The sequence below is a fragment of the Hylobates moloch genome, unplaced genomic scaffold, assembly GCF_009828535.3.
Source record: "Hylobates moloch isolate HMO894 unplaced genomic scaffold, HMol_V3 SCAFFOLD_7, whole genome shotgun sequence".
Classification (NCBI taxonomy): domain Eukaryota; kingdom Metazoa; phylum Chordata; class Mammalia; order Primates; family Hylobatidae; genus Hylobates; species Hylobates moloch.
Window position 1 is genome coordinate 37085366 of NW_026652282.1, and position 25854 is coordinate 37111219.

General features: G+C 39.5%; 1 protein-coding gene across 1 annotated transcript in view; it reads right to left on the bottom strand.

Annotated features, from left to right (window-relative positions):
• Positions 1-25854, bottom strand: part of CASK (calcium/calmodulin dependent serine protein kinase) — a 419626-nt gene that overhangs the window by 89191 nt on the left and 304581 nt on the right. The window contains exons 10-12 of the mRNA XM_058441306.1: positions 19513-19612; positions 14980-14997; positions 4544-4665 (exon numbers count right to left, since the gene is read on the bottom strand). Of these exons, the coding sequence (XP_058297289.1) occupies positions 4544-4665; positions 14980-14997; positions 19513-19612 (240 nt within the window). The remainder of the gene's footprint in view (positions 1-4543; positions 4666-14979; positions 14998-19512; positions 19613-25854) is intronic.

The following is a 25854-nucleotide window of genomic DNA, read 5'->3' on the forward strand; positions in this document are numbered from 1 at the left end:
AAAAAAAAAAAAAAAAAAAAAAAAAAAAAAAAAAAGGCTGGGTGTGGTGGTGCACCTGTGGTCCAGATACTTGGGTGGTTGAGGTAGGAGGGTGCTTGAGCTCAGAAGGTCGAGGCTACAGTGAGCCAGCCTGGGAGAGACCCCGTCTTAAACAAAAAACAGACAACAAACAAAAAAAGGCAGAAGAATTCGTTTTGATTCTGCAAAACAAAACAATTCCAAATCAACCATGGTATGTGGGACATAGGAAGAAAGAAAAATGAAAGGCCCAATTTTTTTTGACAGAGTCTTGCTCTGTCTCCCAGGCTACCGTGCAGTGGTGTGATCTTAGCTCACTGCTACGTCTACCTCCTGGGTTCAAGTGATCCTTCTGCCTCAGCCTCTCAAGTAGCTGGGACTACAGGCGTGCGCCACCATGCCTAGCTAATTTTTGTATTTTTAGTAAAGATAGGGTTTTACCATGTTGGCCAGGCTGGTCTCAAACACCTGACCTCAAGTGATCCTCCCACCTCGGCCTCCCAAAGTACTGAGATTATAGGAGTGAGCCACTGCACCCAGCCTGAAAGTCCAAAGTTTTAACAGCTGCTCCTCAAGAGTTGGGCATAGCCATTTTTCTTCCTTAATGTATACCATAAACATTTAAATATTAAAATTTTTTAAATGATTAGATTTCTCTATATGGCAGTCACTTGAACTCTTCATTGATTATATTATTAAAATGTAGCCTGTTAGCTGTGAAATGAGCTTAATAAGCCTTATTTATGGGATGTAGGGTATGAGGGCACGTTCTAATGATGGTTTATTTCATTCATGATGATTAAGCTTTCATTCATTCATTTATTCATTCATTCATTTTTGAGACGGAGTCTCACTCTGTTGACCAGGCTAGAGTGCAGTGGCACGATCTCGGCTCACTGCAATCTCCACCTCCTGGGTTCAAGTGATTCTCCTGCCTCAGCCTCCTAAGTACCTGGGATTACGGGTGCCCACCACATTTTTGTATTTTTAGTAGAGGTGGGTTTCACCATGTTGGTCAGGCTGGTCTCGAACTCCTGACCTCAGGTAATCCGCCCACCTTGGCCTCCCAAAGTGCTGGGATTACAGGCGTGAGTCACCGTACCTGGCCTAAACTTTCATTTAGAAATAGCTCAGTTTGGAGATTCAGAACCACATGCATGCAAATATTGTCCAGGGCTCGGCTTCATAGTCATTAATTTGACTGGAGTTCATGTATGGCACCTGTTTACAAAATTCAGAAGATACTGCACCTTTTTTTTTTTTTTTTTTTTTTTTAGAGATAGAGTCTCACTTTGTTGCCCAGGTTGCAGTGCAGTAGTGTGATCATGGCTCACTACACCCTTGAATTCCTGGGCTCAGGTGATCCTTCGGCCTCAGCCTGCGGAGTAGCTGGGACCACAGGCATACACCACTATGCCCAGCTACTTTTTAAATTTTTTGTAGAGATGGGGTCTTGCTTTGTTGCCCAGGCTGGTCTTGAGCTCCTGGGCTCAAGTGATCCTCCCACAATGACCTCCCAAAGTGCTGGGATTACAGGTGTGAGCCACTACTCCTGGTCTTATACTGCATCTGTTTAATAGGCATGGTTCATTTTCAGTGCAACAGCACCTCTTTCAAATGGACCTGCACTGACAGGGCAGACGCCAATAAGGCAGATACTTCTTTATAATGTAAACAAATGCAAAGGAAAGTTAAGTATGTTTTTCTCACTAACATCTAAGAATCTCTTCTGAAATTGTGACAATTTATACCAAACAGTGCAGCAGTTATTCCACATGAATGTTTTCTGTGAGGTCTGAGATGTTCACCACTGGGGAATGAGTGGCAGCCTGGCTCAGTCTGAAAGTCCAGTTTGTGTCTGAATAGCTGCCCCTTTCTTTGTGTAAGCCAGTAATGTTCCTGCTTCTCCCCTGCAATCTCAAGCTTCTCAGTAAGAAAAAATACAACTTTGAAACCAATTTGGGCTTCTCTCAGTGTTTAAATTACAAAATGTCTTTGTTACAAAAAGTCCTTGATTCAAAAGAAGGTCAGTAAATCTATCTGGCAATGACCTAACCACTGACCACAATAAAATAAACAAAATCTCCACACACTGCTGCAGCCTTTTCTAAATACTGCACTAACTAGTTCTAGTAAAGGGTATAAACTTCAGTGGGAAATACACAATTGTGAAAACTTTCTGCAGCAATGACAGTGAATAGATACTACTTAAGATAAATTACACTAAAGAGACAACCCAATTCCTTATCTTCCTGAGCACATTTCTAAACTATGTTCCTCAGCTCTCACATCCAGGTGGGCACGTGACTAGCAGTTGCCAAGGAATGTGAGATAAACCCATTTCCAAGCTTTACCCTGCGAGATTCTCCATGTTCTCTCTTCTCTCATTTGCTGGCTAGGTACAAAGGATATAGTAGAAGATTCCAAGACCCTGGGAAATAGCAGTGTGACCTAGTGGAAGAGGCCTGGGTCTCTGAATGACGATGTGGAAAAGACCTCCCTCATCTACCTGCATTGGACTGTGAAGTGAGCAAGAAGTAAACTTCTGTTAAGCCACTCAAATTTTAGAATCACATGTTATAACAGTTAGTCAGCCCTAATTAATATGTACACTATATTCAAAGGCCAAACTAGCTATGAAAATCTGATAATTAATTTGAACTGACCACATTTGGGGAAAGAAGCAACTGTTAGATACCTACGGCTGCATTTAGTGTGAAGCTGAAGCATAATGCAACAAACACTCTTAGCTGAGCTTTTCCCAAACTGGTCCTCATCAAAACAGAACTCAACAGGATTGTGAATAAAAGTTCTGTGCCCAAATTAGTTTGAGAAATGCTGATAAAGAAAGTTGAAAAGGTTTCTTTGCTTTAGATCATCTCAGAGCTATCAATATACCAATGCCCATTGTGGATATGTATAAAAAGACCAAAGAATGTAGCATTTCCCAAACTTATTTAGTCAATAAATAATTTAACCAATAAATTTAAGATCTACTTCCCCCTCCCACCATGGCAACACCCATAGCAACCTCCTAGAGCAATGCTCTGTAGAACACATTCTGGGAAATTTTGCTTTAGTTTCATTTACATTATATGGTGAATTATTCAGCACCAAACAGCTCTAGGCACCCCAAAGCAAGTATGATTCTCTCATTAAGGGAAGATTTTTCTTGTAAAAAGACTAACATGTTCAAATACCATCAAAACCACCCAAGAGTTTTCATTGTTGAAGTGAACCAAGTTCTCTAAGAAAGTTATTTTACTTAAAATGTGACTGAAATGAAAATGGTCAGCTTCTGTTTTTTCCTTTGTATCCCAGTCTGCTGTCAGTGGAGCCTGTAATATTTAAAGATGGAGTATACGCTTATGTTTTAAGGAGAAGACATTGAATCTATGGAACAAAACAATGTTAAATATGAAATGTGTGTGGGAATGCAGCCTATTGCACAGTATCTCATTTGCTTTTCTCTCTCCTATACTCATGCTGGAGGTATAATGTTTTAAAGTAATGTGCAAAGCAATAAAAAGTAATCACAGCTAACCTCAATGGATTCTTCTAACAGAAATATAAGATAATTCAGTAAAGTAGGATTGTATTCTACTCTTTTTAAAAACTCACATACCACTCGCATGCATTATGTACATATAATTTATAAATATAAAGATATATAATTTTTTCCCCATTGTAGCCTGCTAGGCTCTATTGCATTTGTATTGTACATATACTGTATTTTTTTTTCTTTTTTTTAAAGATGGAGTTTCGCTCTTGTTGCCCAGGCTGGAGTGCAATGGAGCCATCTCGGCTCACTGCAACCTCCGCCTCCTGGGTTCAAGCGATTCTCCTGCCTCAGCCTCCCAAGTAGCTAGGATTACAGGCATGCACCACCACAACGGGCTAATTTTGTATTTTTAGTAGAGACGGGGTTTCCCCATGTTGGTCAGGCTGGTCTCGAACTCCTGACCTCAGGTGATCCACCCGCCTTGGCCTCCCAAAGTGCTGGGATTACAGGCATGAGCCACGGTGCCCGGCCATACACTGTATTTCAATCATGAATTTTTGATAGATGATTTCCCACATTTCTCATAGACTTAAGGCAACTGAAAAGGATTGTTATGATAGACATCTGAGAATTCATGTAAAGTAAAAAGGTATGCTAAATATTCAATTTCTTTTTTTTTTTTTTTTTTGAGACAGAGTCTTGCTTTGTCACCCAGGCTGGAGTGCAGTGGTGTGATCTCGGCTCAGTGCAGCCTCCGCCTCCCGGGTTCAAGTGATTCTTGTGCCTCTGCCTCCTCAGCTCAGTCCTAACTGGGACTACATGCACGCGCCACCACGCCCGGCTAATTTTTGTATTTTTAGTAGAGACAGGGTTTCACCATGTTGGCCAGGATGGTCTCGATCTCCTGACCTCCTGATACGCCCGCCTCGGCCTCCCAAAGTGCTTGGACTACAGGCGTGAGCCACCGTGCCCGGCCAATATTCAATTCACCAAAAAACAAGAATAATAAAAAGACAGACTTACATCTAGTAGTGTGTGAAGATGCTGATCCTGGAAAACACTGTGTAGAAAATCTAGGTCCTTTTCACTGCAGTCTGTAAGCGCGTGAATCTCTTCTAGGCTGTCCAGCACCTGTGAGACTGCTCCTAAGGGGGACAAACAGAAAAGAAACAGCCAGTATAGAAAGTCAATGTCAAACTAACTTTTTAAACCTAAATCTTACACTTAAGAACAATGAATTCATATCAGAACTTCAAAGGCTAGTGTCTTTACTGAAGGACAGACTTAAATGAGTTTCATATCATTTAAGGACAGAGTATTTTCAGAGAGTTCATGTTCTTATCAATGTATTTGTGTGCTCTTCATTTTTCAAAGGAAACTGCAGCTTATCTTATTTGAATTAATGAAATTTATCAAGTATAACCTAAGCACTAGAAGATCTGGACACAGCAAGTTTTATGTCAGGAAGAGAGTATGGGTTTCAGGACTCCAAGATGTTTTGAAATATTATAGAAACAAGATTGGCCTTTTACCCAGGTGCATTCCATCAAGAACTGAAGGTAAAGCCAGCTGTAGATACAGGGAACAGACCTTCAACTGGGAGCTCCTGCTGCTTAAAATAGGCTTCTTAGTTTTTAAGACTCGAACTTTAGTTAACAAAAATCCCAGTCCACTCCTTTTTTTTTTCCTTTACATACAGACTCAAGAGACCCAAAGTCATTCTCATTCTGTTTTACTCTTACCCTTCTTACTCAGAAGATAAAGACAAAGTATAGGTACACTGACCGACACTTCCAAATACCATATTAAATTTCAAGGTAAATCATTTTTGCAGGGCAAAGCAAATGGAAGTGCCATCACTTTAAGTTTCTTCTCATAACCAGGAAACCGGGCAGATGTCAGTAGGGAAAGATACATAATGAGGAGTAACAAAGCCATTTACACAGCCTTAAAAAAAAAATCAGCCTCTTTTACATTGCAGGCAATATGCAGAATACACATACATACTCCACAAAAAAAGAGCTCCAAGGAGCTAAGCTTCAGAGCATTAGTACACAGTAGAGAAACTCTAAGAATAAGTGTCTCATTGCACATTTAAGTCTTTGGATCAGTGGTTCTCAACCAGGGGCAATTTTGTTACCCAGGTGGACATTTCCCAATGTTTAGAGATATTTTTGGTTGTTACAACTACAGCGGGAGGGCGGCTATTGCTATCTAGTGGGTAGAGGTCAGGGATGCTGCTAAATATCCTACAATACCCAGGACAGCCCCCACAACAAAGAATTATCTGGCCCAAAATGTCAGTAGTGCTGTGGTTGAGAAATTATATTTTTGATAAAGATAAAAATCTTTATGCTCCAGAACTCTGTTTCCAATTCTTCCTGTCTTAGATCTTATCCATTCTCATGCAATTATTGGTGAGAATATATATCAGTACCACTTTTCCAGAAAGCAATCTGGTAACATATATCAAAAAGCCTTAAAAATGTTCATGCACTTCGATTTAGTAATTCCATTTACAAAAACCCACCTTAAGGAAAAAACTGGAAGATTTATATATAATGATATTATCATACAAAATGGAAAATAAATCTAATAGAGGATGATTACATAGGTTATAGAATATCCATATAATGGAATGTGTAGCCAAATGAAAATTGTTTTTGAAGAATTTCAAAGATATAGAGAAATCTTCATGATACAGAATTCAAGAAAGCAGAATGCAAAACTAAATAAACTATATATTCCCAGTTACGATAAAAAACCAAACAAAACATATATGCAAACTCAGGAAAAACAAAAAACAGAATGAAACACAGCAAAAGTGTTACAGTCGTTATCTTTACTGTCGTATTTCTATTTCATTCTGTTCTTGTCCATACTTTCCAAGTTTTTCTACAATAGCAAAAAAACAAAACAAAAAAAATGCCATATAAGCTACTGATTTTTGTAGCTCTATTTACTTATGCTAAAGATTTGGGTCTTAAGCCACATACTGTGTGGTTGTCCACATGGAAATTACTGTAGCTATTTTTTAAAATTTGACTTTTTATTTTGAGATAATTGTAGATTCACATGCAGGCGTAAAAGAAAATAACACAAAGGTCTCATGTACCCTTTACCCAGTTTCCACCAATAGTAACATCTTGCAAAACTGTAGTACAATATCACAACCTGGATATTGACATCAATACAGCCAAGCTATAAAACACTCCATTACCACAAGGATCCCTCATACTGCCTTTTTATAGCCATGCTCATTCCCCTCCTACCCTATCCCCTCCTAACCTGTGGCAACTACTAATCTGTTCTCCATTTCTACAATTTTGTCATTTTGATAATAAATGAGGCTCCTATTCTGGGCATACTGCCTATGGGGTAGCCCTGGTCTGCAAGGAGGAGTCCTTCTAAAAATTAAAAAATAAAATAAAATAAAAAGAATAAATGAAATCATACAGTATGTAACCTTTTGGGATGATTTTTTCATGAGATAATTATCTGGGCTTGGCTCACTGCAACCTCTGCCTCCCAGGTTCAAGCGATTCTCCTGCCTCAGCAGCCTGAGTAGCGGGGATTACAGGCGCGTGCCAACATGCCCAGCTAATTTTGTATTTTTAGTAGAGATGGGGTTTCACCATGTTGGTCAGGTTGGTCTCGAACTCCTGACCTCGTGATCTGCCCACCTTGGCCTCCCAAAGTGCTGGGATTACAGGCGTGAGCCACTGCGCATGGCCTGGATAATTTTTTTTTTTTGAGGCAGGGTCTTGCTCTGTTGCCCAGGTTGGAGTGCAGTGGCACAATCTTGGATCACTGCAACCTTGACCTCCTGTGCTCAAGTGATCCTCCCACCTCAGCCCCCTGAGTAGCTGGGACCACCACACCCATCTAAGTTTCGTATTTTTTGTAGAGATGGGGTTTTGCCATGTTGCCCAGGCTGGTCTTGGACTCCTGAGCTAAAGTGATCCTTCTGCCTTGAGCTCCCAAAGTGCTGGGATTACAGGCGTGAGCCACCATGCCCGGCTGGATAATATTAAATTTTGAATTATGCCTGCTAGGCTATTGGTATCCTTTCACTGAAAACATTAAGTGGATATTAAGTGGGATAAAAGAGATAAATGGCAGAAATCAGTCCTCATCTCCTCTGTTATTCCTAAAGAGGTATTAACCCAATCTACTTCCTTCTACCTGATCTCAGGATTTTTACTTTGTTCAGAGTGCCCCCCCATCAAAAAATCTGGAAATTAGTTAAAAGCCCATTTTCTCTTCATCCTTTATTGAAAGCCTTGGAAAGCAAGAGATGATGTGAAGAAATTAGTCCCAAATGTCCCAGTGAACCCCTGACCCCAGCACGTCATCAACAACAGAATTAAATGATGCTAGCTTTATCAAGTTACTAAAGCCAGTTCTAGACTTCTGGACTTATGAAACCACAATAACAAAAATACTAATCAAGTGCTTTTTTCGTATATTAAAAAATTCAACTGATACCACAGAAACCTAATTATCATCTTCACTCAGTTATCTTAGTGAAATCTTACTGAGTTTTTTTTTTTTTTTTTTTTTTTTTGAGACAGAGTCTCACTCTGTCACCCAGACTGGAGTACAATGGCATGATCTCAGCTCACTGCAATCTCTGCCTCCTGGGTTCAAACCAAAGAGTGGGATACAGTTAGCCAGTAATTTTTGTGTTTTTTAGTAGAGAGGGGTTTCACCATGTCGGCCAGGTGGTGTCTCGAATCCTGAGCCACTGTGCCCGGCCTTTTGCCAGCATTGCTTGTGCTGATATATAGTTTATGTAGCAGTTTATTAATAATATAAGATTAAAGCAAAAACAACCTTTTATCAAGTGAATACTAAGATAGTCAGTCTCAAGACCAGGAAACAATTTTGGCTGTACCAGACCAGGGATGTATCATTTATTGGTCTGTGAACTTCCCAAGTGCTCCATGCCATTCCTGTACCACCAGCGCACTCCATGAGTTACTTACGTGTGTGCTTGTTCACTCTTTTTTTCCCTTAGCTGTAAGGTCCTCAAGGCAGCTCTTTATTTTATTCATTTTATAATATCTACAAAGTATGCACTGAATTAAGTACTTAAGGAAACATTAACAGCAGCTCCCAATTCTTGAGTGTTTATTATGTTCCAGGAACATCCTCAGGACAACACAGTAAGGCAGATATATTATCCCACCTTCTAGATAGGGAACTGAGCTTCAGAAGGGTCATGGAAGGCCATAGCTAGTAAATGGTGGAGCCAGGACTCAATCCTGGGTTTGTTTGGCTTCAAAGTCTATGTTTTGCCTAACTTACTACACTAATAGGCTATGCTAGGAAACATACGGGAAAGCTTCAACAAGAAGTTGTGTGGTTTATGCATGAATATGGAGGTTGGAAAAGAACTTGAACAATGCCCTATTGGGTCAGAGAATAACCAAAATCTGTTTTTTTTTTTTTTTTTTCTGAGACAGAGTTTCACTCAGTTGCCCAGGCTGGCGTACGGTGGCATGATTTCAGCTCACTGCAACCTCTGCCTCCTGGGTTCAAGCAATTCTCCTGCCTCAGCCTTCCAAGTAGCTGGGATTACAGGCGCACACCACCACGCCCAGCTAATTTTTTGTGTTTTTAGTAGAGATGGGGTTTCACCATGTTGGCCAGGCTGGTCTCGAACTCCTGACCTTGGGTGATCCACCCGCCTCGGCCTCCCAAAGTGTTGGGATTACTGGCGTGAGCCACAGCGCCTGGCCCCAAAATCTTTATTCAATATTCCTGCTTTTTGCTAGGTACTAGGCAAGGGCTTCAGAGAAATCAGAGATATGATCACTGGCCCTGAGGAAGGGGCTCTCAGACTGGTGTGTGAAGTAGGCATATTATACCCTGAAGTAAATGATATAGAAGAGGTAAAAACAAACTGACACACAGGCTGCCTAGGGAGGAGTTGGGGAGCCGCAGAGAGGTGGATGAGCAGGAATTCACCACCCCCACACAGGATCAAAGCTGTGTTGACAGGACCAGCAGATACTTTGCTGGAAAGCACAAAGGCATCTGCTAGCAGGCATTTAGAGTAGGCAAGAGCCACAATTCCAACAGGTCTATTAAACCTCCTTGGATCTGTTACCTCTTCTGAACTGATTTATAGTCTTATCTTGTACCCAAATATGATTAACTTGATGGGCTCTCAATCATGAAAAGAAGCATTTCCCTAGTTGTACTCAAGTTGTCTATTTCAAGCTCTGAAAAGTGCCCCTATTTTTAAGTTTCTGTAATTACGTAGAAAAATTAGAGTTTTTATTCCATTTCTCCTTCATCTTTTCAAATGGAATAATACATATTTTTGGCTTAACCTCAAAATCTGTCTTCACCCTTGATCATTTTAACACCTTCCATTAACACCTGTTCTAGTTCCGTTATTTCTTTCTTTGGGTATGACAAACAGAACCACAGAACACACTCTTGGTTGGATAGATGTGTGTATAATTGATATCTGTAGTTCAGTACCAACCATCTAAAAATCCCATGGTGTTTCAATTCATTATAAGATATAAATAGACACAAAGACACTTCTCGGGCTTTTCCATTGCTATTTGTTTTATTTAGATTTTAAACCCCGAGGCAGTAGTGATTATTAATATAACAAATGCAGCACATGCTAATTAAGATGTTACTAGTTTTCATTTTGTAGATCAATACTGTCACATATAAAATAACTATTTTTCTCAAAGACTAAAAAGGCTGTTTTTACTATAAAACCTCTGAATAAACTTGTAACTATGTTGAAAACAAAATCAATCAATAAAAAGTATACAAGTTCACCTCAGAGGGCAGTTGATTTAATGGCAGGACTGTAGGTGTCCTATTTACCTCTGTATTCTGGGGTGTACTTTGCAGAGTGCTTTGTACCAAGACACTTTATAAAATGGCCCTTGATTAAAATGATTTTTTTCTGAGTAAATTCTGAAGAATTGAAAACAAAGTATGAGATAGACTTAACCACAGAAAACAATTTCTTTTATAGTACTGTTTCCTTAAAGCCACATTTGAAATTATTTTAATACTTATATTTGTATTAACAGCTTATAATTTCCAAAGTGCTTTTACACTTACTACCTTATGTGATTCCACAATAACCCTGTCTCTGCAGGCAAGTGTTTTTTGTTTTGAGACAGGATCTTGCTCTGTCGCCTAGGCTGGAGTGCAGTGGCGTGATCCTGGCTCACTGTAGCCTCGACCTTCTGGGCTTGAGCAATCCTTCCACCTCAGCCTTCCAAACAGTTGGGACTACAGGCACGCTACCATGCCTGGCTAATTTTTTAAAAAGTTTTTTGTAGAGATGGGGGTCTCTCTCTGTTGCCCAGGCTATTCTCAAATTCCTGGGCTCAAGCAATCCTCCTGTCTCAGCCTCCCAAAGTGCTGGGATTATAGGCATTGAGCCACCGTGCTTGGTCAGCAAGTGTTTTTATATTTGAAAAACCAGAGGCTCAGTAGGGTTAAATAACCTTTCCAAGGCCCACGGGCAATGAGCAGAAGATCAAATCCTAGAACCCAGGTCTCTGACTCCTAATTCAGTGTTCCTTCCATAACAGACTGTCCCCCACCTCCAAAATCATGTTTTATCCTCAGCAATGCACCAGAATGATTTGCATTTGGTAATGAAGTGATGTCCAATTTCTTTTCTTTTTTTTTGAGACGGAGTCTCACTCTGTCGCCTAGGCTGGAGGGCAGTGGTGTGATCTCGGCTCACTGCAAGCTCCACCTCCCGGGTTCATGCCATTCTCCTGCCTCAGCCTCCCGAGTAGCTGGGACTACAGGCACCTGCCACCACACCTGGCTAATTTTTTTTTCTATTTTTAGTAGAGAGGGGGTTTCACCGTGTTAGCCAGGATGGTCTCGAACTCCTGACCTTGTGATCCACCCGCCTCGGCCTCCCAAAGTGCTGGGATTACAGGCGTGATGTCTAATTTCTATTCTCTCTTTAATCTCAACTTGATTTACCATATAAGGTTTTTTCCTAGCCCTTGGTCCAAACTTCCACATTCATGAGCTTATTAGATACTATAATGCCCTGCCTTCAGAATAGTATTTTGTTTTCATAATCATTTGGCAATAAAGTTCATATCTAAAAATCAGGTTTATAATCACACTTTTTTTTTTTTTTTTTTTTAATAGAGATAGGATCTCACTATGTTGTGCAGGCTGATCTCAATCTCCTGGCCTCAAGCAATCCTCCCACCCCAGCCTCTCAAAGTGCTGGCAAGGCATGAGCCACCATGACTGGCCTGCACATTTTAACTTTGAATACTTCTACTTTTTCAAATAATCTCACCAGTACAAACACGTTTTTCAAAAGTTTTCTGCTACTATTATGAAATAATAGTCAAAAAAAGCATAAATATGTCAACTGTTTAAAAAATGTTTCTATTTCTTTAAAGAGAAATATGCTTTTAAGGTCAATAAAAGCTTTGAGTCTAGAATAATCTCATTACAAGAGTGGAAGTCTCATAAAAAGGTTGACCAAGTAAAAATAACCCAAAAGGAAGACAGAAAAATAAACAAATGTTTAGACTAAAAAGTTCTCAGTGTTAAAGGAGGCTGAGTATGTCTAAAAGTTTTTCCCCTTACATTTTACTACGAAAAGCTTCAAACATACAGAAAGTTTGAAAGAATCGTGCCCACCACCTAGATCCTACATATGTTGACAGTTTGCTGTATTTGCTTTATCACATGTCTACCCATCTATCCATCAGTTCATGTACTTTTCATTCATTTCAAATTAAATGGCAGAGTGGCCAGCATTAGTACACTTCACCCTTAAAGACTTCAGCAAAGATTGCAATGATTATTTTTCTCTGAGGTAAAATTTACATAGAATGAAATACACAAATCTTAAGTGTACCATTCAATGAGTTTTGATATAGCCAGGTTTTCACTGTAATTGTTTCAATAAAGATTTGTGTGTATATTTCTTTTTTAAAAAAATAGTACAAACTTTATTCATAAATAAAACTTCATAAAGATAAAAGCAGGGACATTTCCTGTTTTTAAAAGGGAATAGTGGAAGGCAGTATGCCATCTTATTTAAAATCACAAGTTAGGTTTTTCAGATGGATGACAGTTGAGATCATTAAATCCCATTCCTGCTTCTCAGATTTTCACAAAATAACACATTAAATTCTCAATGTGTGTGTATTTCTTAATTTACAATGTATAGCTATGAAACTCAGCATCACTGAGCAAATCTAGAATCTGAATCTAGCCTAGCTTCTTCTAAGAGTAATCAATACGTTTTCTATTATATTAGTGATCAATACATTATATTACTACACACACACACATTATCACCTACTCAATCAAAGCCCCTCCTTGCAAGCACAATACTTTTTTAAAAAAATCTGCTTACTAAGGTATACTGCTTTAAGTTAAAATTCGCCATTTAACTGTACACTGTCATCACTTCAAAAAAGTTCTCTCTTGTCCCTTTGCAGCCAATCTCTTCCCTCTATCACCACACCCTGTTCAATACCTTTTATTCTCACTGCACAAAGAAAAATCTTTGTTATCAATCAAGTTATAAGCAATAATGAATCTTGTAATGGAAACTGTATTTTGGACATAAGCATCTGTGCCATATCCGACTCAAGTTATGAAAACTTACATATGGTGATACACGCTTTAGATTCTCCATATGTAGATTATGGTACAGATACCCTGAAATTTATTAAAGGAAGTAAACTCTGCATATGTATTCTGTCAGCGTATAGATGTTATAATCTCTAATGCCATTATGATTATTAAAATAGTCTACGCTTCCAAATAGAAACATCTTCGAGCACAAATTTTTCAAAGTACTTTAATAACATTCTGCTATTAAGTACCCACTCGTGTAAAGCTTTACAACTAAGGAAAATCACTACTGATACATCCAAGATGCCCATTCTCAAGTAACATGACAGGTTGGCTGATTAAAAAAAAAAAAAAAAAGAGGGACGCTAAATCTAGATGGGAAGAATCTTACATTTTAACAGTTATTAATTTGTACGTGGTGGGCAGCCTCTAAGATGGGCTCCAGTAACCTGGTCTCCTGGTATTTCCACCCTTGTGTAATCAATCCCCTCCCCTGGAGTGCAGGCTGGACTTACTGACTCATTTCTAATGAACAGAATAGCGCAGAAGTGATAAGACGTCACTATGAGATTAGGCTGTAAAGACTGTGTCTTCAGTCTTCGGCACTCTCTCTCACTTTTGCCCCCCTCTTTTATCTTTCGTGCTGGGAAATGAGCTGCCATGCTGTGAACAGCCAGCCCTGTGAAGAGGACCACAGCCAGTAAGGAACTGAAGCCTGGCAACAACCATGTGAGTGAGCTTGGAAGAGGATTCCTCCTGCAGTTGTGCCTTCCGGTGAGATAGCAGCACTGGACCACAATCTCATGAGAGATCTGGAGCCAGAGGCACACAGCTAAGCCACGCCCAGATTCCTGACCCACAGAAACTGTGAGATGACAACTGCTGTTTTAAGGTAATTCATTACCCAACAATAGGTAACTAATATACTATAAGATTTATATTAAATCAGCTGCAATTTGAGCTACAGATAACTAATGTAAGAAAATGTGAAAATGAATTCAATCATTAGTACCCAGACTTTCTCATTTATCTTTGAGGTAAAGGTTTATGTTTTTAATTAGAATTTTTATTGAGATAATTGTAGATTCACATGCACTTGTAAGAAATAATACAGAGAGATCCCTTGTATTCTTTGCTCAGTTCCCCTGTTGGTAACATTTTACAAAACTATAGTATATTATCATAACCAGAATACTGACATTGATACAATCCACCCATCTTATTCAGATTGCCTCAGTTTTACGTGTACTCAACTGTGTGTACATTTCTTACATTTTAATTTTCTCCCATACTCAAATTATGCCCCTTTGTAATTAAAATCTAGCCATTACATTATTCCTTATAAATGTTCTATCTGATGGTAAAAGTTAAGAGATATGATTTCAGAATTTATTTCACAGCTCCAAATAAACTGAAAATGGGCGCAGTAACAGGAAGCAATAAAGACCACTTATAGGTGATGTAATTGTCAAAGAAAAATTCACTTACCCTGAAAGTTTTCTTGAAAGCAAACTCTAAAACAAATGTTACTCTTTCCTCTTTCCCCAGAATTAATGTATTCGTATGTGAAATTCAGATGTGAAGTATTAAGTGCGGTTGAAATTTTAACACTGTCTTTTTTCCTCTTATGAAAGAAGTGAGAAGTTAATATTGTTTGTGCAACAATGCCTCAAAAATCAATATATCCAAGTTTTAATTTTATGACCAGGCAGTGTTAAAATTAATACTTAAACAACTACACACAAACAGCCAAGGAAAAAGTCAAGCTGATTACGAACCATGCAAAGCCAAACACTTTTGCATAAAAGATACACCTTAAAGGAAAACAAAGGGATACCTACTTTCTGCTGCTAGAAGTCCTAGGAGGAAGGCAGCATATGGACAAACAACAAACAGTATGATTTTAGAACAAGCAGGTTATCAAGCCACAGTTCGGCCCACTACATGAGCCACCAGAAGCATGGTCCCCCAGCCGACCCCAAAGTGAGCCCTCATGTTCCATGAGTACAATCACTGGAACTGTTTGGGATTTCAGACATCAAATGTTGGGTTCTGATTCTGAATTATTTGATTTGAAATATGAGAAAAGAATATTTCGACTTTGAATTTTTATTTTTTATTTTTTTTTGAGATGGGGTCTCACTCTACCACCCAGGCTGGAGTACAGTGGTGCAATCTCAGCTCATTGCAACCTCTGCCTCCTGGGCTCAAGTGATCCTCCTACCTCAGCCCTGGCTCCCTACCCTCCTGGTAGCTAGGACTACAGGCACATGCCATCACGCCCAGCTAATTTTTGTATTTTTAGTAGAGACGGGGTTTCGCCATGTTGGCCAGGATGGTCTCGAACTCCTGACCTCAAGTGATCCACCCACTTCCACCTCCCAAAGTATTGGGATTACAGGAGTGAACCACCGTGCCCAGCCCCACGTCAAGCAATACACAGTTCATCATAAGATTAAATGAATTCTAGTAAATGCATAATGTATGAATTTCAATAATCAAAATAGAAAATTATCATGTATAGAAAAATTGTTTTACATCGTAAAGAATATACCTAAACATGTTTGACTTCTTATTAGATGACAAGTTTTTAAACTGTTATTTTAAATATTCATATTTTCCTAAATGCATAGAGTATTACTCTTTTTATTTTCCTTTCCTTTTTTTTTTTTGAGATGGAGTCTTGCTCTGTCACCCAGACTGGAGTGCAGTGGCATGATCTTGGCTCATTGCAACCTCCGTGTCCTGGGTTCAATCAATTCTCTTGCCTCAGGTGGATTACAGGTGCGTGGCCACCACGCCTGGCTAATTTTTGTATTTTTAGTAGAGATGGGGGTTTCACCATGTTGGCCAGGCTGGTCTCGAACTCCTGACCTCAAGTGATCCACCCACCTCGGCCTCCCAAAGTGCTGGGATTACAGGCATGAGCCACTGTGCCTGGCCCCTTTCCTTTTTTTTGAGACAGGGTTTTGTTCTGTCATCCAGACTTGAGTGCAGTGATACACTCACGGCTTACTGCAGCCTTGACCTCTTGGGCTCAAGTGATCCTCCTGCCTCAGCCTCACTAGTAGCTGGGACCACAGGGTGTATGCTACCACGCTTGGCTAATATTTTGACTTCTTACAAAGTAGAGGGTCTCCCTATGTTGCCCAGGCTGGTCACAAACTCTTAGGCTCAAGCAATCCTCCTGCCTTGGCTTCTGAAACTGTTGGGATTACAGGCATGGGCCACCATGCCTGGCTCTTTTTTTTTTTTTGAGACAGAGTCTTGTTCTGTTGTCCAGGCTGGAGTACAGTGGCAAAATCATAGCTCACTGCAGCCTCAAACTCCTGGGCTCAAGTGATCCTCTTGCCTCAGCCTCCCAAGAAGGTAGAACTACAGGTGTGTGCCACCACACCCGCCTAATTTTGTTGTTGTTGTTGTTGGGGGGACAGGGTCTGGCTCTGTCACCTAGGCTGGAATGCAGTGGTGCCATCTTGGCTCACTGCAACCTCCGCCTCCCAGGCTCAAACAATCTTCCCATCTCAGCCTTCCAAGTAGCTGGGACAAACAGGCACATGCCACCACACCTGGTTAATTTTTGTATTTTTGGTAGACATGGGGTTTTGTCACGTTTTCCAGGCTGTTCTGAAACTCCTGAGATCAAACGATCCACCCGCCTTGGCCTCCCAAAGTGCTAGGATTACAGGCGTGAGCCACCGCACCTGGCCCGGCTAGTTTTTTTTGATTTTGTAGAGACAGGGTCTGGCTATGTTGCCCAGGCTGGTCTTGAACCCCTGGACTCAAGTGATCCACCCGTCTCAGCATCCCAAAGTGTTGGGATTACAGGCATGAGCCACCATGCCCAGCCTTTAGCCCCATTTCTAAAGATGAAAATGGTAGTAGAGATCTTGACCTAAAATCCCAAAGAGATTTATCCTAAATATATTATAAGCATGTGATTATATCATACAGTCACAGTATGACAATACAAACCATTACTGGATCCACTCCCCTTAAATAGGGTCCACTGTAATCTGAGTGTGAGGAGAGAAGACAGAGGTTTCAGCTAACAAAAGAAGTTACAGGTGGAGGGAACAAAATGGAGTAGAAGAAAAGACAGACATGAAACAATAAGAAGCACTGGGGACCACACCTATAAACACAACTAGATCCCTGCCTTTCATGTGGGAAGGGCTCTGGATAATGACCAAGTCATCTTCTCTAAGATTCCTATTTCTGAATGTTTTTGGAAATCACCTTCACTCAAAAGAGGAAGATTCACATCCTAATTGGTAAAGGTCAAAATGAGGAACTGTATAACTTCTGGAATGGGAAAGTTGATCTTGTCATTTTAAAAAAGTTCTAAATTTTTGTGGGTATATAGTATGTACTTATGGGGTACAGGAGATATTTTGATATGGGCATAATGATCACATCATGGTAAATGGGGTATCCATCACCTCAAGATCTTGTCATTTTGCACAAGGTACAAGCACATACTAATTGGTAAGAAATTCTGTGTGTGTGTATGTGAATGTGTAGGTGCACACACATGTATAAACAGAGGAGAGGAGAAGCATAAATACTGACAGATGGTCATGGTACAAACAGGGAAGAAGCATTAGCACATTAATTCTTCCTACATTGCTAACTGGGGGACAAAAACCTCAGGCTCTAGGAAGGGCCCAGGGCCTCAGTCCCAGTGGTAACATATGAATATTGATGAAGCTAGTCCAAGAGTACAAAAATCAAAGATGACAAATATGGAGTGACTCTAATGAAAGAAAGAAAAAAAGCTGAGGCCAGAGGACACGATTCAGGAGTTAAGTAAATAAAAAATGCATAAACAAAAATTCAGAACACACATACACACACATTTACATATACATATAAATGGACCCTATGGGTTTTTAGTAAATGATCCTTGAGAATATCACACTGGTAAGATGGAAATCTGAGCATTTTATAAAATGGTTTTGGTTTTTTATTTTTTTATCTCTTAATTTTTTTTTTTTTTTTTTTTTTGAGATGGAGTCTCGCTCTGTTGCCCAGGCTGGAGTGCAGTGGCGTGATCTCGGCTCACTGCAAGCTCTGCCTGCTGGGTTCACGCCAGTCTCCTGCCTCAGCCTCCTGAGTAGCTGGGACTACAGGCGCCCACCACCAGGCCTGGCTAATTTTTTTGTATTTTTAGTAGAGACGGGGTTTCACCGTGTTAGCCAAGATGGTCTCGATCTCCTGACCTTGTGATCTGCCCACCTCGGCCTCCCAAAGTGCTGGGATTACAGGCGTGAGCCACCGCGGCTGGCCTTTTATCTCTTAATTTTTAAGAGGCGAGGTCTCATTTTGTTGTCCAGGTTGGAGAGCAGTGGTGTGATCACAGCTCACTGCATCCTCAAACTCCTGAGCTCAGGTGATCCTCCTGAGCCGGGTGCCTCAGCCTCCTGGGTAGCTATGACTACACATGCACACCACTGCACTGGCTTATAAAATGATTTTGTGAACACTGGCAGGTTGTTTCAGCGGTACTTATATACAGTTCATCAAAACAAATAACTCTTCTATGTTCTTCCCCTTTGGATACTTGTATGCATGTGTTACAGATTTTTTTTTTTTTTTGAGACGGAGTCTCACATTATCGCCCAGGCTGGAGTGCAGTGGCATGATCTGGGATCACTGCAACCTCCGCCTCCTGGGTCAAGTGATTCTCCTGCCTCGGCCTCCCAAGTAGCTGGGACTACAGGCGCAGGCCAGCACGCCTGGTTATTTTATTTTATTTTTTTTGTATTTTTGCAGAGATGGGGTTTTGCCATGTTGGCCAGGCTGGTCTCGAACTCGTGACCTGAGGTGATCCACCTGCCTTGGCCTCCCAAAGTGCTGGGATTACAGGCATGAGCCACCATGCCTGGCCGTGTTATAGATTTTTATATAGAGAGAAGAACTTGGTAACTGTTTCAGGAGATAACTCACAAGACAGCTCTACACTGAAAGATTCCATTCAAAACAGTGCTGCCCACAGTCTGATCTAATACGACTGACCTGGGGAAAAGCTTATATCAGAAGTTTTTGTTGAGAGAGAAGGTAATCAAAAGATCCCAAAAGACTGACTAGGATGTTGGATTGGATGGAGTGCAATGCTGGGTCTAGAGTGTGGAAAGGGGAAGAAGTATTACTGAGGTAAAAAGAAAAAAAAAGTGAAGTGTTGGTTTTGGAGCCACAGGAGAAAGCAGCTTTGGTATTAAAATGAAAAGGAACAAGACACATGTAGACAGGATTTGGTTGCTGACAAACTTCCTTAGAATCCGTTGGAGGATTTAACTAAATGCACAGAAAAAGTTTATTCACAATGGGAGAGAATGGATGTAAATACCAAATGAAGTGAATTATCCAATTACCTGAGGAGGTAGGGTCTTCGGAGAAATCTGGTAACTCTTCAGGGGGATCCCCATAGAATGAGTTGAATTTGTGACTTGACACAGCGGCTAGTACTGCACCCTAAAACAAAGAGATGAAAAAATAGATTATTAAAACAAATACACAAATACAAATAAGTTATTTAACAAATTATTTATCTTAAGGATTATCCATTAAGTCAAATATATAGGAGATGATGGCTAGAAGAGAGGTAGTTTTTAAATTATTTCAGATTCCTTGAAATAAATTACATATGCATATACCAGAATAATACTAATTGGGAATTGTAAAAGTATATGAAACCACTTACATCTTGAATTCAAACATGTAACACAGAATGGAATATTCTGCAGTTATTATAAAATGATGTTGTAGAAGGGTGTTTAGTGGAATGAAAAGATGTCTGTGATTAATTACATGAAAAAGGTTTAAAATCAATGTATATTATAATCTCATTTTTGGGTAAAAAAGTTAACATGGATATAAAAGACTGCATATACACCAGAATGTTAATAGCATTAACTATCTCTGGGTGATAGGATTATGAGTCATTTTTCTTTTTAAAATCTTTTTTCCCTCTTTTTGTTTTAACAATGACAATGTGTTACTTTTGTATAGTAATTCTCCATCAGGCCACACAACAGAATCAACTACATATACTGTTTTAAGCTATATGCATAGCCTCCCCTTATTCCTAGTTGGAAATCACTGCCATTTGAGTGCATGACGTCCCTTAGGACTGTAAAGTGGAAAAATGTTGGGAGTTACTGCTTCAGTAAATCATATTTATTTTATTTTTTATTTAAACAGCTTTAGGGGTACAAGTGGTTTTTGGCTACATGGATAAATGGTACAGTAATGAAGTGTGGACTTTTAGTGAATCTGTCTTCTGAGTAGTGTACAGTGTACCCAACAGGTGATTTTCTATCCCTTGCCCCTCTACCCTCCCCCATTCTGAGTCTCTAGTGTCCATTATACTACTCTGCATGCCTCTGTGTACCCATAGCTTAGTTCCCACTTATAAGGGAGAACGTGGTATTTGGGAGTAAATCATTTAACCTCTTTAGGCTTTCTTATCTGTAAAGTAAGAATATGAAAACGGGCCGGGCGCGGTGGCTCATGCCTGTAATCCCAGCACTTTGGGAGGCCGAGGCGGGTGGATCACCTGAGGTCGGGAGTTCGAGATCAGCCTGACCAACATGGAGAAACCCCGTCTCTACTAAAAATACAAAAAATTAGCCGGGTGTGGTGGCGCATGCCTGTAATTCCAGCTACTCGGGAGGCTGAGGCAGGAGAATTGCTTGAACCTGGGAGGCAGAGGTTGCAGTGAGCCGAGATCGTGCCATTGCACTCCAGCCTGGGCAACAAAAGTGAAACTCCGTCTCAAAAAAGAAAAAAAAAAGAATATTAAAATGGACTTATCTTACAGGATTGGCAAAAGTCATAATGTATTCACGAAAGTGCTTCGCAAATTGTAAAGCATTCTGTAAGTGCATATCATTACTAACTCTACTAATAAAGATCTAGAACATGAGCACAGCCTTTTGCTGGTCTATGTAGAATCACTCATTTAGTTAGTTTATCAAATCACCTAAGTAGTCTAAGTCTAAATTTTAAATATTAACTCTTGAATTTTTCTGGAAAGATAAAACTTGTTTGTGTTTAGGTATCTGCTAATATGAGAACATTATTTTTTTTTTTGAGACAGGGTCTCGCTCTGTTGCCCAGGCTGGAGTGCAATGACACAATCTCGGCTCTCTGCAGTCTCAACCTCTCAGGCTCAAGTGATCCTCCCATCTCAGCCTCCCAAGTAGCTGGGACTACAGGCATGTGCCACCACGCCTGGCTAACTTTTGTATTTTTTTGTAGAGATGGAGTTTCACCATGTTGCCCAGGCTGGTCCTGAACTCCTGTGCTCAAGCGATCCACCCACGTCGGCCTCCCAAAGTGCTGGGATTACAGGTGTGAGCCACTGCGCCTGGTCAGAAAACATTAATAAAATATATTTCCACAAAGTTTACTTACTGTAGAAAGGGAAGAGCAAAAAGAGAGAAGTGATATTGATGTTAACATTCCAGGTAACTTTTGAGATTTCCAAAAGTCTAAAGTTATGCATGAAAGGTTCTTATGCAGAATTATAGCTACCATGTTGAAAAAACAGTAGTGAATGTTGAGCTCTTCTTTTTATAAAAACTTATTTTACTTTACGTATTATACATGTTTCCTAAAAGCTGGGTGGGAATGGAATTTTTATATATCAAATCACGTTTCCCACACACGGAAACTAGGCTTTTAGAGATGCTTTATTTTTATTTCCAAATGAAGTACAACTGTATTTCTTAAGATGTTAGTTATAGGCTTCAAGGCCTGTTCTTGCTACTATAGTCAAAGATCTATAATAAATACCTATACTACTAGGAAAACACTATCTAAAAGAGCCCTGAGATGTAAATGCTTTTGAAACAATAGTAGTATGCTTTAAATTTATCTGTCTTATGACTAGCAGTTTTGTTTACGTAGTTTTTTTTTTTTTTTAAATAATAGAAACTGAGTCTCACTATATTGCCCAGGCTGGTCTCAAACTCTGGGGCTCAAGCACTCTTACGGCCTCAGCCTCCCAAAGTGCTGCGATTACAGGTGTAAGCCATGGTGCCCCACCTAATACTTAGTTGTCTGAACCCAGTGACTATAGGTGGTTTAAATATTCAATGCAAGCCATTATGTAAAACAGCAACATCATTCTGAAATAGATCATGGATTCATAGAATTTTATTAGTTTGAGAATCAACCTTAGAGATTATTCATTCTAAGGGACTCATTTTGCAGATGAGAAAACTGAGGTCCAGAGAGGCTTAGCAACCTGTTAAGGTCTCTATCAACTTAGAGACATAATGAAGAGTAGACATAATTGACATCTAATGACTACTCTCCCCAGTTCAAGGATTTCTACTGTACTAGGGGTCAGCAATTTTTTTTCTGTAAATAATCAGACAGTAAGTATTTTAGGCTCTAAAGGTCATATGGTCTCTTTTGCAACTACTCAGTTCTACCACTGTAGTGTGAAAGCAGCCATAGACAATATGCAAATTAATGTACTTTGCTATGTTCTAATAAAACTTTATATACAAGAATAGGCAGTGGGTTGGATTTGATCCCCAGGTCATAGTTTGCCAACCCCTGTATTACATTATTGCTATTGATTGCTAATGTAATATTGCTCATCGATAGCAATAATGTAATACAACAATTAAAAAATCAGATTTTATAGAAGTAGTTCTTCAAACTTTCTGGTTTATTAAACCCTTGACAAAGAAGTTTTCTACCTGCTTTAATTTAGAAGGTATAATTTAGTATCTTTTAAGGGTGAAACATAATACTTTTGAGTTAATTAGACTATTCACAATCTGTTAAGATAAATAATATTAAAGTTGTAATTTTCTATCAAGCAAATTAACCTAGAAAGGAGAAGGCAGATTATAAATTCAGAGAAAAAGAGCACCACAAGTTTTTAATTTGTAGTTAAGAACTAGAAAGAATTCTTAATCATAATTATAGTTTTCTTGAAATGTCAATATATCAAACATCAAAATGGAATGCTTCTGGCTAGATGATTCTGTGTGGCATTTAAAGAAGTGGAAAACAAGAAAATGGTTAGGTCAGATTTCTGCTAAGTTTAACTACTGAATGTGCTTAAGGAGGGAACAAAGTTATTGAGGAACACAAGAGCTGAACAAAGATGTATTGCTGACTTGAAGACAAAAGCCAAAAACCGAATACTCCCTTTTTGGTATTTCCTGAGCTCAGAAACATGCATTATGAAGTTTGATAGGCACAATGGCAGAAGGGTACATTTTTAAACCCTAAATACAAAATACACAAGTATTGGATATAAAATAATTGGTTTTGTACCTAAATAACAAGGTAATACACAGTCATGGCAGGAGGGTACATTTTAAAACATCTAAATACAAAATATACAAGTATCAGATATAGAATAATTGGCTTTGTACCTAAATAACAAGGTAATACATAGTCATATTCCTGAGTGAACAGGGAATATACTGAGGGGAGAAAGTGTATCACCAGAACATACCAATAGAGTGTGACAAAGAAATTTGAAAGATAATCATCCTATTAGAATTCAGACGACTGAACTCAAAAGCCCTAAAAAGGGTGGAGAATTTGGAGAGGTTGAGGCTGAACAGAGATGACCAAAAGTCAAGAAAATCATTTCAAGGTAGAGATGTTAAAGAATTTGGGTTGATTATACTTAATAATTAGGTCCTAGATGATAATTAGGTGAGATGATTAATTAAATCAGAACTTTTGATATGTCTCCATATAGATAAAACCAAAGTTATCATTCAGTTTAGTCTGCATAGCCTATACATATATAATACTCAAACATAACCTAAACACAGGTCTAAAACCTTTAATTTCATAATATTCAGTCAGGATATATGACTAAAAGAGGCTGCGGTATTTTCTCTAGCGAAAATGAAAAATGAGACTTGTAAGTGTACTAGATATAGCTATACTTAAGAGTAATTACATGGAATAGATATCTTAGAAATTCTTTTGGGTCTATGTAAAAGTATTTTATAAAGATGGTCTTAAATGTACATAATTTTCAAAATCTATTGCCCAACAGGAAGTAATAAATTCTACATTTCAGAATCATAAACTGGTTGGACATGGTGGCTCACACTTGTAATCCCAGCACTTTGGGAGGCCAAGGTGGGAGGATTGCTTCAGTCCAGGAGTTTGAGACCAGCCTGGGGAACAGGGTGAGACCCTGTCTCAATTAAAAAAGAAAAAACAACATATATCTATATATGTGTTTCTTTTCTTTCTTTTTTTTTTTTTTTGAGATAGAATTTCGCTCTTGTTGCCCAGGCTGGAGTGCAATGGTGCAACCTCGGCTCACTGCAACCTCCGCCTCCCAGGTTCAAGCAATTATCCTGCCTCAGCCTCCCGAGTAGCTGGGATTACAAACATGTGCCACCATGCCCGGCTAATTTTGTATTTTTTTTAGTAGAAATGGCGTTTCTCCATGTTGGTCAGGCTGGTCTCGAACTCCTGACCTCAGGTGATCCGCCCGCTTCAGCCTCTCAAAGTGCTGGGATTATAGGTGTGAGCCACCGTGCCTGGCCTATATATGTATTTCTTAAAAAAAAATCACAAATTAATTGATTTGTAAAATCAATATGTAAGATCAAAATCACTTCACTTATTATTTGTGGAACTGTTCATACCCGAATATTTGCGGAACTGCTCATACCAGAATAACAGCTTTCAGTTTTTAGAATTAAGGTCCCCACCCCACTTATTTTTGAGACAGAGTCTTACTCTGTCACTCAGGCTGGAGTGCAGTGGTGTGATCACAGCTCACTGCAGCCTTGACCTTCCAGGCTCAAGTGATCCTCCCACCTCAGCCTTCCAAGTAGCTGGGACCACAGGCGTGTGCAACCACACCCAGCAAATTTTTTATTTTTGTAGAGCCGGGGTCTCCTTATGTTGCTCAGGCTCAAAGGTTACCTTTTGGATACCAGCTTTAATGCTCTGATTAGCTGAAGCCCACAACGACTGCTATCTCAATTTACTGCCTTTGTACAAACCCTTACTACAGAGAGGACTGTATGTAAATGCTGGGTTTCATTAAGGTACAAAGGTCTTTGATAAATCTTTAAGTTAGTTTTTGTTGAACTAACAGAAAGAAGATTGCCAAAAAGTATCTATTATAGCTTCCTGGTTGACCTATCAAAAAGTGCTGCTTAGGTATAAGCATTACTCTGCAGGTACCAAGACTCCATAGCAATACCGTACAATAGAACTATCTGTGATGAAGGAAATTTTCTAAACCTGTACTGTCTAATACAGTAGCCATCAGCCACACGTGGTATTGAGCATTTGAAAGGTGCTAGCGCAACGGAGCAACCAAATTTTACATTTTATTTAATATTAATTTGTTAAAATTGAAATATAAATAGTTACATATGGCTATTTACTACTGTATTGGATAGTACAGCTTTATACAGTACTAGAAAATGGCACTCCTAAACAAACCTTTCGTAGTTATGCACAGTTCAGGAACACAAGTGACCAATCAGTAAGTTGGAGAGTACTTTTGCAATTTGCAAAATTAATAAAGGCCGGGAGCGGTGGCTTATGCCTGTAATCCCAGCACTTTGGGAGGCCGAGGCGGGCGGATCACTTGAGGTCAGGAGTACAAAGCCAGCCTGGCCAACATGGTGAAATCCCGTCTCTACTAAAAATACAAAAATTAGCTGGATGTGGTGGTGCCTGTAGTCCCAGCTACTTGG